The sequence below is a fragment of the Aythya ferina genome (assembly GCF_964211825.1).
Source record: "Aythya ferina genome assembly, chromosome: 7".
NCBI classification, from domain to species: Eukaryota; Metazoa; Chordata; class Aves; order Anseriformes; family Anatidae; genus Aythya; species Aythya ferina.
In genome coordinates this window covers 2,804,745-2,822,499 of record NC_140302.1, presented here as the reverse complement: position 1 = coordinate 2,822,499, position 17,755 = coordinate 2,804,745, and the positions used below count along the sequence as shown (strand labels likewise).

Below are 17,755 nucleotides of genomic sequence, written 5' to 3'. Positions count from 1 at the left end.
CAAAGCCCTGGTGCCATTAGCTGCTCAGCTGCCTCTGCAGCACCCAAGCAGGAGCTAGAGCGGATGAGGCACGTTGCTTTTAGCACAAAAAATTTGAAATCTAAACCGAATCATGCATAATGCTTACAGCATCCATTTCTGGGCTGCTGCTTCTTAAGAAAACTAGCAAAAAAAATAAAATAAAAAAAGCATAAATTTGCCTTGTTGCTCACTAAATTATGGGAGTTCTGTCTTACTGTGTTGATGATAAAACCTTATTGCTGTGGCTAAATCAGAGTCAGGTCAGGTGTTTTCCACGTCTTCTTGAGTGTCAGCTGTTGTAGCAGTGCAGCAAAACACTGGGGGCAGGCAGCCCAGTTCCTTGACTGTTTGCCTCTGTGGACGCATAGACCCTTTGCTGATTTTGGTCACCACTATCAGCGTGACAGCATTAAGCAGCTCTTAGACATGCAAATACATGGACAGATGGGCCTGAGGATCATTGAACTGATTTGAAACTGACTTTGTTTCCCCTTTTCCTGCTCTGTTCTCATGGTCTTTAATGAAATGATGCGAATATGTGTTCAGTAAATACTTATCTTCCTGTCTTTTGCTTGCCTCCAGAAAGAAGTGGACAACACTCAAGCATGTAACCTGTGTGGTGGAAGCATGAGGACAACTTCGAATGCACAGTGAACTCCAAGATGTGTGGCAGCTACAGGTAAGCCTAAAAAATTCTGTTGTATTTTGATGTTACTGCAGAAAACGCTGAGCTGAGAGGCAGGTAGTTCCTTGTGTTGACTTATTTGGCAGTACATTCACTTTTAGGCTGTGCTCAGATACAGTGTTTCTAATTGACTAAGGGTTCTGCCAGTTCCCTGCGTGAAACTGACTTTTAGTGATGCGATGAGGCTGGATGGGCAGGTGTGATAGATAGAATTAGGCAGATCTGCCACCCTGGAAAGTACTGGATATAGATTCTGATTGTGAGCTGCTGAAGCAAAAGGAAGATTTCAGTGTGCCTTCCCTTTCTCCTGCGTTCCTGTGAAGGTGGGACTTGAAGTCTAGGACCTCAAGTCTAGGAGCTTGGATTATTAATCCCTGCTGTGTTCTGTTCCAGATAATGGCGGTCCTCCAGCCTTTGCACTGTCTGACAGCTCTGAGTGAGCACAAATCTGTTCCAGGGCTGAACATGGATATAGCTGTCAGTGTTAGTGTTTAAGCTATTATAGCTGGTTTTCAGAGCAAACCTTTCTTTTAAGATGAAGTGTATACTATGTGTTTCTCGGAGCTGTTGTTTCAGGCTTTCTGCAGGTTCAGGAAGGCTGTATTGAACATTGGCAAGTATATACTGAACAGGATGTGGTTGAGCTCACATTTTGAAATAGCTCTTCCACCACATGGGTTATTGTCCACTGCCTCCCTTTTAACTGATGACTTCTATTCCACAGTATAAATTTGTGACAGTGTCTCTGGAACATTACAGTCAATGCGTTTGCTGGAATATATTTGCTGAAGTAATATATTTAATAATTCCTTTATTAGAGTAAAAATGTGCTTGGAAAGAACATCCCTTTCAGAAAGGCTGCTGCTGGTTTTGGTTGAATTTACCTTACTGTACATGAGAACGTTTCCTAGTAATCAAAAGTTAGCAGGACACGGGGCTATCACACTGTCCTGGTGCCCATGTTTCTAGCTGCCCGTCAGACTTCCTGAAGTGGATGGTTTTGTCAAAGAATGAGAAATTTATTTGTGAACATGGCAAACTCCAGGTGTGGGGGATGTGTTTGAAATTATACCTGCTTGGAACAGCTCCCAAGCTAAGTCCATGAGTATCCATGACAGTCCTTTCCCCCCTTTCTTTAGTTTGACCTTTCTTCCATCTTGCTGGGATGTCTTCTAAGTGCGTTTTGTATACTTGGGAGCTGAATGTACCTTATCTGTATTTGGGTTCCGCAGCATTCAGAAATGATCCTTTCCCACTGCACTGAATGTCTTCCCATTTTGCTTGAATGATGCACGCAGCGCTGAGCTGTGTATATCTTTCACCAGAAATATATATTTTTCATGAAAATGGCCAGTTGTAGAGGAAACTTGCAGATTATTGCAAGTTAGGCAGATTCACGACAGACCAGTAGAACTGAAATGTTTCACATTCTGTAACTGCTTTTATTGCTGACAGCTAAAATTCAGGCTGTCAGCATTGAGACCCTTTCCCTGTTGGCCCTTCAGATTCCAAGTGTGCTTGGTAAACTGCGGAGCTGTGTGCATCTGGGAGGGTGCGCGTGATGCTGGTGGCATTGCAATTTGTGACAATAAAAATTACTTTTAGACTGCCATGCTTGGTGTTTCTAGGAGGCCCTTGCGATTTAAGGAGTGGGCAGATGCTGTGATGGGCTTGCAGCCTAAGTAATTCTCTGTGGGTGTTCAGATAGGTGAGGCTATGAGAATGTGTGGGTTATGGCAACAAGTAGCAGTCCCTTTTAGCACCGTGGCCCTGCTCTGTTTGGGAGGAGGTAAAAGAGGAGATGGAGCACCTGCCCTTCAGAGCCAGCTGTGTGGCTGCTCCAGGAAAACTGCTTACGTGTATGTGCACAGGTCGCTGGGGGCTGCCTGTGCAGGCACGGGGGGCTTTTGTCTTTCTCCCTGTGGGCCTCTCAGTCTGTTAGTCATCGGGATGCCTTGTTTGGAGGTTGGGTACAGGATGGAAAACTGAGGTGGTGTCAGAACAGCTGTCCCACGACTTCCCTAGGGCTGTGAACGTTTGATGCACCTTCTCCCCAGGTCAAGTCACGTCTCCAAATTCTCTCTCCCCCGGCGTGGAACCATTTGTTTCAATAGATCCTTGACTGTGTTGGCTGTTGGGTGGCCCCTTTTACAATTGTCGAAACAGCTCAAGATCTTCCATGAAGCTTCTTTATTCTGCTTGCAACAGTTAGAGAAGTGATACTTGGAGAAAACATTAAAGCAACCGAAGAGTAACTGAGGCTGTAGAGCAAGCTGAAGGAGCACTGTCAGTGTTGTCCTGGGTCCCCAGGCAGGATGTCCTAAACACTGCAGCTGCGTTCCCACCTTACCTTAACTCCCCAAAGAAGGGTGGAGAGGAAGCAAGAAGAGCAAGACATTTCCGCAGCGATTGCAACACGCTCTGATAGGCAGGTTCCCTCTCCCTGCCCTGTGACAAGCGTGGTGTAGGCCACAAAGTGCTGCAATCCTTATCGGGGCTTTTGGGGCTTTTCTTTTTTTAAGAATTCCATCTTTGCAGTCACTTCTTCCTCCCTCACTGAAGGGGGTGTGGGGCGCTGACTAATTAACAACTGTTCAGTAGCAGATGCTGTTGTGAAAATTGTTTGATGGTGATTTAACTTGGAATACAATTCTCTTAAAGGGCCACGCAGACGTTTTCCAACCCCCTAGATGAAGTGGGCTCTGTTTGGTGTACGAAACCAGCCTACACTGCCCTGAAAAGAAGAACCCTGCTGCTCTTCTTTCACGATGGTACCTGGAGGCATTGCAGTTGTCCTGCGTTAGCAGTCATTGGTGTGTTAGAGATGGTAATGGCATTGACTGTTGGATACACCTAGTCACATTTTTTTAATCGGAGAATAAAAAGCCAAAAGCCAGGGCTGGTGCTAGTTACCTGTTTCACTCCTCCAAATGCAGTTAACATGCAACCAACATTGGTTGTTTTCTTCTGTGTGAAATCACATTAACATTAGTCATGTGAAGTGCTGTAGTGTTTTGAAATCAATATTTATCAACATACCCTATTGTGGTTTATTTCTAGTCTGCTGATGTGATTGACTAGTATCTCATATGACCGTGACATTTGTAAATGGAGCAGGGAGAGTGTGTCATTGCCCTTTAGGTTGCTGTTTTCCTGAAAATTGTTATCAGATCGTGATATTCTCATGTCAGACCCTAAACTGTAATTGTAACACTGAAGCCAGGAGAGCTGTAACTCGAGTTCTCGCCATTGCCAGCTTTTCCAATTGCTTTTAGCTCAGTTTCTAGAGGAGCGATCGAGGTGTGTAAATGTGGTGAACTGGTGTCATGTGAGGTGAGCGAGCTCCACGCGTCACAGCTGAGGAGCAGTGATCTCCCAAATGTCCTGGGTCACTCTTGGCCCCGTGCAGGTGTTGCAGGTGCCCTGGGGTGGCTGAATTGTGCTTGACAATTTGGTCAGGCAGCTGACTCTCATTCCAGGTTTCTGCCAGCTGTCTCCCACAGGTGAAATACCTTCAGCGCACAGCCATCTGCTGACACCTTGGAAGGAACTCCTCGTCTCTCCCACTGAGCAGGCACAGGCTCAATCCTCTTAGTTACTCCCCAGCTACTGCATCACTCATTGCAAGCTTAGTGATTTGGGCAGCTTTCAACAGAGATGTGTTTTTTTTTCCCAATACCGTTTGGGAAGATTTCCTCACATGTATGGGAAAAACCTGTCTTGCCAGCAGAAGACAGGGAAAAGCCTGAAAACTTTGTTGTAACTGCCATGCTTTAAGCTGTAATGAAGGAGTCTTTTTATACACAATTGAAATTAATATATGTCAGTCAACTGTACCCACTGGCTTGAGATTTCTGAAGCTGTCATGCAGAAGATCAGTGAGGAGTTCAGAGGAGCGTGGGCTGCAGTGTGGCCAGCAGTGGTGGTCTGTGGGATGTCACCACAAGACCCAACAAAGTGCTTGGTCTCTCGTGTCTGTTTATTTCATCCAGCGATGAACCATATATAGAGAAAGTGTCTCTCACATACACTGTGGTACTTTCTCAGTACTGCTCTGTTTTGTTTTTTGTTTTTTGTTTTTTTCCATCATCATTTCTGCAGCCACAGTTCACAAGAGTGGGACAAGATTCGAGACCGTGGGGATTTGTCCTCTAGCTGAGGTGACATTTGGGAATTAGCTGGCAGATTTCATGCCCCAGACAGCAGGCTGAGGCACCAGTGGGGACAACGTTTGTGCAGCCATTTCTGAGGAAAGAGGCAAGGGCTGTTTGGTGAGCCCTGCCCTGCATAAGGGACTACACCTCTCTGCTTGTGCCACTGCTCAGCTGCTGATGTCTCCTCTCAAGCTGTGGAGGGGTACAAAATTGAGGTCCCATTCCCATGAGTGGCTGGGCTGCCAGGAAGCTTAATTTACCACAAATGGTATTTTCAAAATAGATGGAGGGGTCTGTCCCAACTCAGCACTCCTCCATCCCACCACCAGACCTCAGCTGCTGAGAGCACTCCTGGGGGCCGCCCAGACCACGCTGTGTCAGAGCAAGTGCTCTCAGCGCCTTGCCCAGCCTGGCTGGCTTTGACAGCTGCAGGGAGATGGTGTGTGATCAGCCTAGGCTGACACTGATTTAAGCTCCCAGATCACTTTGGCTGCTTCAAACAATCTAAGCTGCAAAGGTAGAAACCCTTGTGGATGGAACTACCTGCTATGCAGTCAAGAATGAATGAAAAAACAAATGTAGGAAATGAATAGTCAGCCAGCTTGTTGCCTAGGAGAGGAGGATTTATGGGATGCCGGTGTTCCTGCTGCCTTGGGGAAATGCTGTAATGACAGGGCAGCAAGGCAAGAGAGAGCCGGAGGGCCTCGTCATCGTGTCATGCTGATGGCATGGTTCAGACCTCAGCTGGGTTGAGTGGGTGGCATCTATTGCCTTTGCTTGTCAAACTCCTGGCCACCAAATAACGAGGTGGTTGTTAGAACCCTTCAAAATATTTTACGGAGCCTGTGCTCACCCATGTTCGTTTTATTTCTGCAGATCAGCGGTGCTCAGGCAGGGTGTCAGCGCGGGAGGTGCCTCCCAGCCCGCACGCAGCCGGGGAGCTGTGGTGCTGCGCAGAGGCACCTGCACGAGCCAGGAGGTTGCTGCTTGCCAGGCAGCCCCATCTCCCGTGGGTTGTGCAGCATCCGCACGGACCCTGCTGCAGCCCAAGGTAATCTGGGGCCAGCTCGAGACCTCCCAGCTCCCAGCTGTACGCTCAGAGGAGGATCAGCTGGCCTCTTGGATGCTTGCTGCCCTCCTTCCCAAACACACCCACTCTCTGATCCTTTTCCTCACTCTTCTTTGTGGAGAAACTCTTGAGTGGTCGATCTGTAACCTGCCAGTATAGGAGGGCTAAAGGTGTTCTGCAGTAGCTGGCGTTTTGGGCGTTTAAATTATCGATGGTGTCCTGGAGTAAACAGCGTGTCTTGTTTTGGTGCTGCTCATGGGCAGGACAAAACATGAGGAAATCCAGAGGGACACCAAGGAGCAGTGTATGGCAGGAAGGAGCCCCACTGCCCTGCACACCCTCGGGTTTATCCCGAGGAACGGAGGCTTTGCAGTTCGTACAGGCAGCGCCTTCCCTCAGCCTTGCCAAACTAAAGATAAATGCTAATGGCAGAAGCCTCTCTCAGTACAAATGGGCAAACATCAGCCCCTGAAAAATGCGCTTGCTGTTTTAGTTAAAAACAAACAAATCAGTTCTTGTGCTTTTGAGAATTTAAACTTCCCTAAGTAAGCAATAGATTTTTCAGAAGAAAAAATTTTTACTAGGAGGCAATCCAGTAAGTCACATTAAGAACAGGCAGGAGCCCTAGGAGGCCCAGATTCAAATCTTAGATTTGTCAGCATTTCCCAATATATTCCTGGAAAAATCACCTAAATCATTTATAAGACAAGAATAATCTTTCAGTGTAGTCACAGTGTACTTTTCTGATAAACCCGGAGCAGTGTCAGGCTTGTTACAGCAGGAATAAAATTCACCTTGCTGCCGGGGTACTGTGGTAACTAATTAGGTAAAACGTGTTCTTAGTGTTTCTGAGCAAGGGAAAAGGTGGGTGCTCAGTTCCCTGGCTGTCCAAAATCGCTGAGTGCTGTATTGTGTCTTGAAAGAAGCAATACCTGGACTGACCCTGGAACCTATTTGCACTGAGGGAAAGGGCAGTGCTGTCCTCGTTCTTAATTGAGAACTGAACTGAACTGAGAGCTGACTGAGAGGAACTCGTGCTGTATGGTGAGGGTTTGGTTACTCGGGAGGCTTTCTACTTGCCAGGCTAAACTGGATGCTGGAAGTAAAGAGTAGGAAAGGTCCCAAAGAGGCATTTCTCTTAAAAGAAACAAAAACAATTTTTTTTTTCCAGTTTGTGTGTGACAGTGAGGCAGCCTTGGTTAGCATTGGTTTTGTGGAAACCTCTGCAGTTGATCAAGACAGGAGATGAGTAAGATCGTGCTCGCTCATGAAAGCACCTTCTTCCAGAGACCACTGCTTGCTCCTGATCTGCTGCTAATTAGTCTCTGCCCTGTGATACTGAGTCATTATATTCTTTACCCTTTTCCATGGCTGCTTTTGGTGTGGAAAGTGACACAAATATTGCTCCCCTGCTGGAAATCATCATGTCATCTTCATCGTCAGTACCTGTAAGCCCAGATGAGGAGGGAATAATTTATTTTTTTTATTTTGGATAATGATCTCTGCCAGGAATGCTTTGAAGCTCAGCCATGCTATGGTGGTACAGTGCACATAGCATCTGACTTGTTTCTGTAACGTCACAAACTTTAACTAAAAGCAGAAAAGCTCTTAAGCAGTCTCTAAAGCTGCTGCCAGGAAAAGGTGGAGGGATTCTACGCATCAGCTCTTCAGTACTTTGTTTGACACCAGTCGCCTCGGTGCTTGACATGAGGTATGCATTGGTTTCAGCCCTACAGCTTCCCTGCATCCCCTTGCTCTGTGTAGCACTGGATTACACGCTCCAGCCTCCTGGCTCGTGTGGTTCTGCTTTATGTTCTTGATTGAGGAAGAAGGGGACAGGCTCCAAGGGTCACCAGTGTCTTTCACTGGTATGACTGACTTCCTCCCTGAATCCCTGCCGGCGTTACGAGCACGGAGAATGTGTCCTTCTGCTGAACTGTGCTCAGCCGGGGCTGGTTCGGGCTTGGTGCTGTGACTCAGATGAGCTGGAGAGAGACCCTTGGGACTTATGGAAGCAATTAGCTGAAGATGAGTGAGATGGAAAGTTGCTGGCATAGTGGGTTACTGCAGCAGATGCGTGCAGTCATCTTGTTACGTCTTAACCCCTGCAGTGGGACGAGCCTCCTGGCAGAGCCCGCTGTGATGGGCAGTGACGAAGCAGTAGTGGCTGTGCCCAGGCAAAAGGAGCAAAATGGAAGTGGGTCATTAAAACTAATTAACAAATAGTAGGACGCAGCTAGCAGTTCCAAGTACCCATGTCCCGTGCTGTGTTGCTCCTTCCCGTATCACCTCTGAACCCCCAGTGCCTGCTGTTTCCCTGTCCTGGGCACGCTGGGGCTGGGTGGCTCCTCACCTTTCTTGCCAGCTCAACATTTGGAATTTGTCCTTACGGCCAGCACCTGCCTTCAGTTGGCAGCTGGGAATCCTGTGAGGCTTGAGGTGCTCGGCTCTTGGTGTAATGCAAAATAAATAAAAATAATAAAAATGCAGACAGCCTTGGATGAGCCTGTCTGCCCGGGTCTGGACAGAGCAGGGAGTGTAGTGGAGCTCGGCTCAGGGCTGGGAGGAGGCCTTGGAGCCCTCTGCACTCAGCATGTGCTGTGGATGTCAGCAAACCTCTGTTTCACTTTGCTGTGTTCCTGGGGGAATTAGGAAGGCTGTGTCAAGTAATTCCACCCATTGCATGTGTACTGCGCTGACAGAACTGATGTTGACTGTCTGAAAAGGCCACATAGATGGTGACAACTGCCAGTGACTCATTTGATGGAAGGATAAGAAGATCGTAATAAAACAATTTTCCTGTGGCACAGTGCTTACAAGAGTTGGAGTAGCCCAAGCACCCAGTGACACCCTGAAGACTAGGGGCTTTTTCTACTTTATTTTTTCAAATCTTCCTCTTAAGCATTTGCTGCAATGAAAATAAAGATGCAGGAAGAGGAAGACGAGAGCATCTGAAATGTTTTAAAATAAACGTGGCTTTTTTCGAACATGCTTGGTTCTACGGTAACACCAATAATTGTGAAAGGGACAAATCCCCACCACTGAATATTTGTTCCCCTTGCAGCGAGCATTGGTAAAAACTCAGTCTCTGACCTTACAGTACTAGTTTACAGTATCAGTAGTTTCCTGCCATGACTCAGTGGCTGGAACAGTAATATCTGTCAGTCTTTTTTTCCTCTCTCTTTCCAAATCTCTTTTGAAGCTTTTCTGAGTGGGCGGAGAGAGGCAAGTGACAGATATAGTCCTGGTTCTTGCCCTTCCTCTTGCACCTTTTAATTTTACAAATCAACCTGCTCCTGCTTTTCTGCCCTTTTATCCATCAGGCTTCCCTTTCACATAGTCCCTGAGCAAATCTTACTTTCCTTTTCGTTCCTACTGGCGGTGCCTAGGCCTGCTGATAGTGCCAGGGAAATACTGAGCTCATTCCTGCCCTGGCTTTTTCCCCTCGCTGGTGCTTCTCTCTTCTGCTATCCTGATCAAACTTCTGCACATCCTCCCTTCCTCTGCAGTTATCTTGCTGAGCCTGCACTGCTATAATAAACTCTGCTACCAGCAGAGATTGATGGGTTTTGTACAGTCTGGGCTGGGTACGGTGTATGGTTGAGGATGGAGGACAAGCTGCCAGTAGGACTGGGGGCAGCTTGAGCTGTGAAGGCGCTGCTTCACCTGGGGGTCCTCCGCAGCTGGAAATGGTCTTAATTCTGCCCTGGGGCCTTCCTGTCACAGGCTTCCCCTGGCCCAAGGCTAAGAAGCAGCAAGTGATGTTTATTCCTGTTGGTTGTCACCAAGCCCTGAGACCTTCCCAGGAGCCTGGAGTAAAACCCTCCCACTTCTGCAGCCTCCAGCCTGAAGCCCTGGCTCGGGCTTAAGGCTGCCTGGAACAAGAAGGGTGCTTCACTGCACCCGGAGGGGCAGCCTTTCACTGTCCCTACAGAAAGTAGAAATGGCTGCTTTGGCTGCTGACTGTGCCTTCTAACCCTGGAAATTATGGTCACAACCCAATCTTCTCGAATGGCAAATTTGTTTCATATTTTGAGTTTTGTGATTTCTGTCGAACAAAATCCTTGTGTAGCCCGTGGATTAGGAGCCTGCTTTACTGAAAAAATAATTAGCTTGCCTCTGGGGTCCTGGAGTAAGTTATAATCATGGTTCTGCTGCGTGTGTGCAGAAGGTGTGTATTTGGGAGGCTGACAACAGATAGGAGTCAAATTCAGGCCAAAAATTAAGTGGAAAATGTTTTAGTCTACTGAAGAGTAGACTTAGATCTTGAGCCTCCTATGATCCCTTAACTTCTACCTAACGTAGTCAGTCTGCGGGCTCCCTTGAAGCCCTGGTGAGTGGAGCTGGCTGGTGTTTCTCCGAGGTTCCCTCTTGAGGGCACGTGAGGCTCAGGAGCAACTTCAGACGTGCAGCTTGTCCACCACTGGCTGCAGGGCACTCGAGTCTTCTGGTAGGTGTGGAGGCCACAATGAAGCTCAGGATACTTGAAATTACTGATATCAGTTGTCAAAGTTGGCCACAGCTCTTGCAGCATCTGTTTTTGGGAATCCTCGTGCTGATGTAGGCAATGAAGTAGAAATGTGTTTCAAGCCAAAAATGTGAGGGAAGGTCTGCTGGTGCTCCGGACACTGCGTTAGCAATACATTTCAGGCCAACCTTGGAAGTCATCTCAAGCTTTGTTTAGGCTGTGGTCTAAAGATGCTTTTTGGGGAGAAGAAAAAAAAAAGAGAGAAAGTAGGCTACTGAAATCGGCCCTTGACTTATGAAATCAGGTTTTTAGCTATCCGCAAAGAACCTTGTAATTGTCTGGGCGAGAGAGGAAGAACACTTTTCAGGACTGTGTGAAGTAGAAACTAGCTGTAAAGTAGAAACTGGAGAGGCCGACCCGTCAGCAGAGCGAGTTTCTCATAAGCGCTGCTCGCCAGCAGCCTTCCTGGAGCGGGGTCTCCCCTTTCTGGCTGTGGACGTGCAGCTGTGCCGCTGGGCAGGCGGCTGTGGGAGCCGTTCTCAGCGCCTGCCGCCTAGGTTTCCTTACCTGTGTTTTTATTTTCCAAACGTGCCGTGTCCGATGCGGGCGCAGCCACCGCCGTGTCCCCGGGCCAGCGGCGCCCTCTCTCGGCTCCTGGAGCCGCCCGTGCGCGATCCCCGCAGCCCGGGGGGGCCGGGAGCTGCACCAAATCCTCGGCAGCGCCTGCAGGGTGACTGGCATCTGCCCCCCGGCTCCGTTCTCCCGGATCCCCAGCTTTTAGGGGATGTGGTGTGCTAGGAGGAGGAGAAGCCGCCTTAGATTTTAGGTCTTGGTTAAGTTGGGCTGCTCGACAGAGGCAGGCAGCTGCCGGGAAGTAGGTAGCGGGATTTCCCTTCCAAATCCTTCTCTTGACAGTTCTGTTCCCCGGTTACTTCTTCTGAACCGAGCCCTGTCAGCAGAGAGCTTTGCTTTTGCTAATGAGGTAGGAAATTATCAGCATGCAGCAGCTCTCAGCCTCGTGGAAAGCCAGAGCGGGTGAGGGACTGTCCTAGAGAGCTCCCAGGGGACGCCAGGTTTTGAGAGTGAGCAGCTCGGGTCTGGCTGAATAATAACAATAACCCGTGATCTAAAGTCTCTGCTGCAAACCGCTCTTCCGCCTAACCTGAAGTTTTGGGTTTGCTAATTTTTTTAGTAGTGTGCGGTTGGGAGTATTATTTGTGTTAATTTCCGAAAATCTCTTCCTCACACTGCTGTTTCCAAATTCAAATTTTCATGTCAGATACCAAACTTATGTGAAATCTCTTAATGCCTCTGGAGACCAAGAAAGTGAAACCAAGTCCTCTCATTTCCGATCAGCATTTTGTAATCAGAGAAGTAGCAGGCCTTTGCTCCGACAAACACCGCAGGGAGCGTATTAGGTCCGAATGCTGGGGGATTTCAAAGCAGGTGAAGCATTCCCTTTGGATCATATGGCCAATGGGTCCAGGGGTTGCTGTAACTCTGCTGTGGTCACGGTCAAAAGAGATGGTGGTGCCTGAGGAAGAAGCGGCTGGCAGCACAACTTCACACCTCACTTAAACCCAAGGCTCTTATTAGAGGTTATGGAGCCTGGGAGCTTCTCTTTGCTCTCTGACCATGCAGAAAAAAAAGGGGAAAAAAAATAATATCTGTTAGTAGAAGTGGAATTGTACAAGGTTGCCAGAGTGCAGAAGCAGGTCCTGGAGATGCGAGAGACTCCCAAAGCCGTTTCAGCCCAACGAGGAGGCAGTGCTGATAGAAAAGGCAGCCACCAAGCCCCACATCCAGCTGGAGAGCCTGATGTACTGGCTTTTTTTTTTTGCATTTTTTTTTTCCCTGCACATCCTGCAGTCTGGCCTATTCACAAGCAGGAGGTGGCAATAATTTTGGAGAAAACATCTCTGCAGTTTTGGGCCGTTTCTTTGTTTCCTACAGAGAAGACGGTCTGGACCAGAAGATTGGGAGTCCTTAACCTGTTGGTGTTGAGGTGATTTCCGTCAGTTTATCAGCTTTCCAGGCCTTATTTCTCAGCAATTCGAGGAAGCAGAGGAGTGGAGATGATGGAAGGTGGATTTTTGGCACAGTTTGCTGCATAGGCCGATGAGATATCAAAATATCATCCAGCACAGTTTGTCAAGACTTGGTGTGTCACCTAGTAACAGGCTTTGCAATCAGACCTCTCTGTTGCTCTTACAAGTTAAAAAATCCCACTGGCCTTGTGAGGACTCCACTGCCCATGTTTCTCTCTCCAAGGAGGTGCTCTGGCTGATAGGCCCAGCAAAGCCATGGAAATCTGGGGCATGTCTTCTCCCTGAGCTCCAATGCTTGTCATCTTTTCCTCTAGCATTTGTCAGGCAGCTCAGTGTGCTGCCTTCTGAACCTCTCTGGCGCATTGCTGTGCGGTCGGATGTGCCATTGGGAAAGCCCATCCTTCCCTGCAGCTTTCTGCGAGGGTCTGGTACCCCTCTCCGTGACCCACCTGGCATTGAGAGCTCCCACAAACCTTTGAAGCCTAAGAAATTTTGCTTCTGAAACTCCAGACATCGGGTTGAGAGTGGCTCAACATCTGGAGTAGCAACCTAAATATTTATACGTACAGCGAGTCACGGTGGTGGTGGTAAATCATCCTGGTTAATGACTTTTCAGCGTGGCTTTAGGTAGCTATTGTTTTTGTAAACAAATGGTTTCGCTCTGCATGCGTCTCCATAAGGGATGGTTTGAGAAAGCGCTGCTGACAGCTGCGAGCAAGTAGCGGTGCTGTATCAGGCATTTTATGCCCCTTTGATGTCCCGCGCTCTGTGGTAATGCAGCACGGTGGTGGTTAATGAGAAAGCGGGGTACGCTGCCTCCTGTCATTCCTAGACAAGAGCTGCAGGCTCTTGCACGTGTCTTTAATTCTGTGTGCGAGCATCCTGCAGAATGGTGGGCAGCTTCGGTGAGACTTTCGAGTGATTTGTTTTCTACAGCACTGAACAAGCAGCCTGGCTCAGCACAGCTTCAAAGAATGACATTTTTAATATTTTGATTGACTCAGTACAAAAAGGGATGAGACTCCAGCAGCTTGGAAAGGCACAGTTATTGTGGTAGGTGTTACCCAGTGATTAATGTCTCTTACTTTAAATCCGAACCTCTCAGCTCCTTTCATACGTTTTTGCTAGCAACAGCAGATCCTCTGCCAGTCTCCTAGGTCTGAATTTCTTGAGGTGCAGACAGTGCCAATTTTGGTTTCTTGGCAATTTTGGGCTTAGGAGTTGAGCTTTGACTACGCGTTCAGATCCCTGAGTATTCTGCATGGAAGTTGTTGATCTGCGGAGCTGCTTTATGGAATGTATTATTCTGCTTTCCTGCAGCATTTTTACTGTATGGAAAACATTTTGTGCTTATTATCACTTGCCACATGCATTTAATCTATTTTTGGTAATTCTTCAGGGCCCATCACCATGGTATCCTAGCACCAGTGAACATAATGCCCATATCCATTCAATGTGAACTGCTGATGCACAACTCCTTTTAATATTAACATGGCTTCATTATGTTACTCTTTTTTTTTTTTTTTTTTTTTCAAATACAAAATGTTTTTGCTTAAAAATAAAGACTTAAAGCTAAGACCACGGTTGCTGTAGATGGAACCATCTTTGGATGGACAAACTGAGTTAGCCAAGGGGCTGGGCCTGCCCCTTTCAGCCGGCTGCACCTTATGCTGTTGCTGAAACGCTTGAGATAACTTTTTAAAAGGATCCGTGTCACTCAAAGTGGCCAAAGTACCATGGGTGGCTCTGTCTTGCAGCTCTAAATATTTTTGTGTGTGCTGGGTACTCCGTGGAGTGTACAGCCCGTGACAGGTTGCCACTGGTGTAACGCAGCGAGGGAGACGGGCAGTAAACCTGCGGGATAGCAGCAGATCCAGGAGTGCCGAGTGCTGCCAGCCTCCAGCATCACTCGCTGTCCCCCTTCCAGCACTGCTGATGGCACAACAGTAGTGGTTCAGTCAGTTCCCTCTGAGCTCACACAGTAGGAAAATGAAGTGTTTAGGGGCTGTAAGTGATGAGTATGTAGGAAATAATGCTGTAATAGGTTGTGATTCAGCTTCTACTTTTTCCAACTGAAATTTTCTAAGGTAAATGGCTCCGTGCAAGACAATAACATGCACATTTACCATGTTCAGCGTTTTTCGTATTACCTAAGTTTATCTCTTGATAAATCATTATGCAAATAATGCTGGAATAAATGCTACAGAACTAAAATGTGAGTGAAAACAAGGACGTATTCATTCTTTTGGCATGTACAAGCGTAGGGTGTATTTAAAATACACAAAAGTGAGCTACATGAGGAAAATCTAAACACCTCTGAATCAAAACCAACTTTCTGGGCAGATATTCAGAGACAAGGCAATTCTGAGAGCTAAGTAGCATCTCCTGGAGTGAGTACTGGTGCTGAGTCTCATCTGGGCTCTGCACCTCGTCTGTGTATCCAACTAAAAGTTAATAGGGTAGCTTTATATTTTAAGGCAAGGATCCACAAAGGTGCCAGAAGACTTATGTGCCAATGAGAAATCATTTTAAAACTTTCTAATTCCTTCTCTAACAGTGGCAAATCACCCCTTTTTTTTTTTTTTTTTTTTTTTTTTTTGTGAGTTCTTATGTACTTCTTTACTGTGTCCCTGTGTCAAAAAGCAAGTGACTTCGCATTTACACGTGTAGCTCTTGGTATGGCAACTTTTAAAAACATTCTCCACCATGGGGATTTTCTTCATGCCCAGAAAGTACCCAGAGGAGTGGTTGCACCTCTCGGCAGAGGACACATCCCACCTGCTTGAGCCACTGACATCCCAGCTCTGTTACTGTCCCTGCTGAGGGGCAGGGGGAGCACTGCCCTGCCCGAGTGTGTCGGGGTGGGGTGAGCCATGCTGTGTGCATCCAGGGGTAACAAGCAGCTCATCGACCGTGCGAGTGAGTACCACCCCTGCCAGCAACGGCACTAGTTCCTTACCTTAGTCTGCAATGATGTCCTTGTTAGGAGGCTAACACACAGAACAACTCTACAGGCACGGTGTGCGTTGGAGGGGTGACTTCAGGAGCAATGCAGGCTCCCAGCTTGGCCTGTTCATGTCCTTTTCCCCTCAGTGCTGTGGTGCAACTGACTCCTCTTTCACTTTTGATCACATCTCTCTCTGGAGAGCTACTGCCTGGACAACTTTTTTTATCTTCCTGTAGTTGTGAAGCTGGTAATTCCTTCATGGCAGAAACATCTTTCAGTCTTCCATGTTGAATTGCTTTTTTTTTTTCCCCCAAGCATTCCTGCAAGTTCTCAAAAAAAAAAATAATAATAAAAAAAAATTTGATGTCCAAACCTATCTGGCAATCCTTAATGCAAAGCCTGGACAGAGGCAGGCAGCTGTGCTGCAGAGCCCAGTATCACACAGTGTATTCTTCCTTCTCAGCTGTGCACTGCTGCTAACAGTTCTCTGCCTCTGCTTTTCTGATCAGTTTTACGTTCCTCTATATTTTCTTTGGCTGTGCTTCCCTAATTTGCTTATGACAGCATCAAGCCGAATAGCATTGATCTAGCTACCATTTATTTTGGCGAGCAAGGGCTGGAAACAATCAGGACTCAGCAGTCTCCCACGTAATGCATCCAAAAGCCCAAACCTCATGAGTAGTAGCAGGACCTGAATAGTACAGAATTGACACACAGAATCACAGTATCAATAGTAAAACACCAGAATAGTCTGCCGAGTGACAAATCAGTTGTCCCTTTCACTAATACCGAAACTAGATATGTGTGTTTTTGATTCAAACAGGCAGTCTAGAGAAGCTGTTTTCACTTCACCAACATGTGGCACGCTGACATTTATTCTTTCCAGTCTAGTGCATGGAATTAATACAATTTCTTTTAAAAGTTAATCACAGGCTAGCTTTTTCCTCTTTCCCCTGCTCCTGGTGGGCTCAGGGAAAGCCTGCCACGTACTGCACGAAAGGGATTCACGCTGAGCACGCAAGCTGGGCTGCAAGGAGCTGGTGCAGCACTCGCTGTCTGTGACACACCGTGCGCTGCTTGCCCACTTGCTGCAGGCTTCACACTGTGTCCACTGGAGTTTGGGGGTGAACATTTCACTGGGAGCAGCTGCAGCTCCAATAAGCAGCAGGGGCGACTCACACTTCCAGGCTCTCCTGGTAGTGTTTTTCCCTGGCTAAATGAGTGCTTTTGTTGGCTTTTGTGGTTTTGCATTTTGCTATTTTGGTACTGTGCGCTCCCGGAATGAACTGCTTTGCTGGGGCACTTTCTAGTCATCATTCCAGTGATATTTTGGTAATGTATATGGTGTTTGAAGAGGAGATTGGTATTTCTGAACAATATCAAGCGCTGGTCCTCGTCCTCGCAAAGACTCAGAGGGATGATTCAGAGAGCCTAAGGTCAAAGCGCGAGCCCAGCGGTGTAACCTGTGCGTTACGCAGCTCTCTTGCTCAATGCTGCTTCACAAACCATGCCTGTCTGCTGGTAACTTCACAAACAACTTCCTTGAAGGGGAATAACAATTTTCAGCGAGCTTCTAGCAGGCGATGCGCACCAGCGATCAACGATCTTGGTCTTTCCTTTTGCCACTTGCACGCTGACATCTTTTCCGTAGCAAAGCTTATATTTTATGCTTGGGTTCAAACTCTCCACATTCTTCTGGTTTCTGTCTTCTCCGCTGAGGTCCCAGAAATAAAATAATAACCTCCTAATCATTTCTTTGTAACTGAATGACTGGAAATGTAAGTGTGAAGGGAAATGTAAAGTTTCTTCCTGTTGCTTATTAGTCAATGTAATACATTTTCTAGTCTCAGAGAGATTACAGTAATATTTTATGCCACTTTTTTCTAATCTGCTTTCTCAATTATCAGATCCCTTGGAGGAAAACTTTGCAATTCAGTCATTAGAATAACCAGAGTTGGTTTATGTGCTGTTTCCATTTTCATTACTCAAGTCTGTATCACAAAAGGGCAAAGAATAACAGCACTTGTAAGACTGTCTGGCCCCAGCCCGTCAAGGAATATAGCAAAATGTGGGCTGCCCAGCGGCTCACTCGAAGTCCAGGGCTACTGCCATGTTTACCACTGCTTATTTTTATCGGCTTGTGTTCCAGCTTTTACTCTGTGTGAGAGAAGTTAACTCTAAATGTTGCTTTAAAAAACTGCAAGCAAGAAGAGGGAAAGACCCTAAACTTGAGGCCAGCAGGACAAGAGCACGGCTTTGCTATCATGCTCCAGTCATTCTTTCCATTAGTCTCAAGGATTATAAATTAATGAATCCACTATTTATTCTTATTCTCTCAGTGAAGCAGTTGGTTAAGCCCATAA

The 17,755-nt window shown here is 47.1% G+C and overlaps 1 protein-coding gene across 1 annotated transcript in view; it reads left to right on the top strand.

The window, feature by feature from the left end:
• LOC311440067 (uncharacterized protein) overlaps positions 1-17,755 on the top strand; it is a 131,587-nt gene that overhangs the window by 63,999 nt on the left and 49,833 nt on the right. Inside the window, exon 2 of the mRNA XM_084526497.1 lies at positions 604-700. Coding sequence (XP_084382623.1) covers positions 665-700 — 36 coding nt within the window. The 5' untranslated portion in view covers positions 604-664. The remainder of the gene's footprint in view (positions 1-603; positions 701-17,755) is intronic.